The 2,372-nt window shown below is 35.2% G+C and overlaps 1 protein-coding gene across 1 annotated transcript; it reads right to left on the reverse strand.

Annotated features, from left to right (window-relative positions):
* Positions 1 to 434: 434 nt before the first annotated feature.
* Positions 435 to 1,394, reverse strand: LOC107135324 (olfactory receptor 10AG1-like). Its single transcript, XM_015477209.2, has one exon. It carries the CDS (start codon positions 1,392 to 1,394, stop codon positions 435 to 437), a length of 960 nt encoding a protein of 319 aa, XP_015332695.2.
* Between the last annotated feature and the right edge of the window lie 978 nt (positions 1,395 to 2,372).

Raw genomic sequence — 2,372 nt, forward strand, 5'->3', positions numbered from 1 at the left:
CCCTTCTTCCACCCTCTTAAAATATTTCTGCCATTTTTAATTGGCTAAATCCAACAGTGAGGTTATAGAATGGAACCATATTCATGCAGAAGAAAGTGAATATTGAAAACACAGTCTTAGAATGTGTGTGTACTTCCTGGTTATATGACACACACAATCATTTTCCATTGTGATTCTCATAAAATCTCTTAACTCAGTATTTAACCATGGAAGGAAATAAGGAAATATTGATCTTCAAATTACATACTTGCAATAGGATTATTTATATTCTTATTACATAGATACCTTACCTAAACTTTATAATCAATGGCCCTAGGCATAATGTAGTAGTTATCACAATATTAATCATCATTTAAAAGCATTAGAGCAAAGCTTTATTTTTTTGTAGTTACATAAGAAAGTAATAGAAAATCATTAGTTTTCAAGTCTTTGCCTTATGTTAATAACTTAGTTAGTAGTTTCCTCAGTGCCATGGTGATATCCTTGTTCCTCAGAGTGTATATGATGGGATTCAAAGTTGGGATCAAAATGGTGTAGAAAAGAGACAATATTTTTCCTGTTCCCTCGGACTGATTCGACTTGGGTTGCAAGTAAGTGATACTAGCTGTTCCATAGAACAAGACCACAACTGTCAGGTGAGAAGAGCAGGTGGAGAAGGCTTTAGTCCTCCCTCTGGCTGATGACATTTTTAGAATGTTGGAGATGATTTTGCCATAGGAAGCAGAGATCAACAGAAACGGAACCAGAAAAAACACCATGGACGACATGTAGACGGCTATGTTATTCATGGAGGTGTCACCACAAGCAAGCTGGAGGACTGGAGGGATATCACAGAAGAAGTGGTTAATTCTGTTAGATCCACAAAAGGGCAAAGAGAAAATTAGGCATGTCAGTCCAATTGCAGCTTGAATTGCAGTGACCCAGGAGGCAGCCACCAGCTGCATGCAGACCTTGTGGCTCATGACCAGAAGGTAGTGCAGAGGGTTACAAATGGCCACATAGCGGTCATAGGCCATCGCTGTCAGGAGGAGGCACTCTGTGCCTCCAAGCAAGAGGACAAAACACATTTGTGTAGAGCAGGCATACAAGGAAATATTTCCTTTTTGTGTACAAAAGTCCATGAGCATTCTTGGGATGGTGACAGTTACATAACAGATTTCCACAAAGGAAAAATTGCTAAGGAAGAAATACATAGGAGTTTGAAGAGAAGAGTCAGTTTTTGTTATCAGTATAATAATGCTATTGCAAGTCAGAATAGTCAAATATAGCAATAAAAATATCCCAAAAAGCATCCACTGGAGATGGGGAGTATCAGAAAACCCCAAAAGAATGAATTCCATCACCATAGTTGTATTTGATTTTTCTGCTTTAATCTGCTCTCCATCTGTAGGCATGGTAAATTGTGTGATTAATTTATTCACATTGTGAAATGCATTGATATTTTATGTTACCTGACTTAGATACATAAAGAAAAATAGCACTTATCTCTTAAAGAATTTCCACCACGACCTTATTTCCCTGGCCCCATGGGATGACATTTGTAATTTCAGAATGACTTGATATGCAGTTAAACTCAATTCAAGAAAAAAAAATCTAATGTATTTAATTAGACTTTATTAACAGACACTAAGAGTACTGAGAAGTGTGAGAAGTGTGCATCCTTATGCAGAGGTACATGGAGAAATATTATTTATTATTTCATCCTTAAGGGCAGGATTATGTTACAGTCATTTTATATATAGTTTTTTTTTTTTTGGGGGGGGGGTATACAGTTTTTCCCCCTTTATCAGTAGTAATATTCTATCTTCTTTCAATTCAAAGCTTTGCTCTTGAAGCTTTCCATTGAACCTTATTCATAATGAATTTTAACTCCTCTCTTTTTATTAAGGAGAATAAATTTTCCTAAATCAACTTTTTAAATGAGGAATTAAAGAGCGCTATTATCGTTTTGTACCAATATCTCCAATCACTTATGCTGATATGAAAACATTAACCCAGCTTGATGTTCATTTGATTTCCCCATTAACAATTACTGTAATGTGTCAAATAAATTAACTAACCCTTAACTTAATAAACATGAGCAATATGTCACACTATTTCTTCACATTTTCTCCTTATCTATGTAAGTTTCTCCTCCTTCGTGTGATGCTCTTGTAATCAAATGAAACTTTATTTCCCTATTTTTTCCTTCACCCCATTTTTAAAAGTACAACTTTAAATAAACCCATCTATGATTTAGTCAGGTTATGTCAATGATCAGAGCACATTAATGGGGATAAAAAACAAGAGAAAATGAAAACAAACTCTCCATATTAATACCTCATCTGTGAAGAAGCCAGCACTGCTTAACAGTTCTTAATAAATACTTAGTT

Source organism: Marmota marmota, unplaced genomic scaffold (genome assembly GCF_001458135.2).
Source record: "Marmota marmota marmota unplaced genomic scaffold, marMar, whole genome shotgun sequence".
In the NCBI taxonomy this organism is placed as follows: Eukaryota; Metazoa; Chordata; class Mammalia; order Rodentia; family Sciuridae; genus Marmota; species Marmota marmota.

Excerpts from the sequence above, each read along its gene's own strand:
- LOC107135324 (XM_015477209.2), bottom strand. The coding sequence starts at position 1,394 with ATGCCTACAGATGGAGAGCAGATTAAAGCAGAAAAATCAAATACAACT.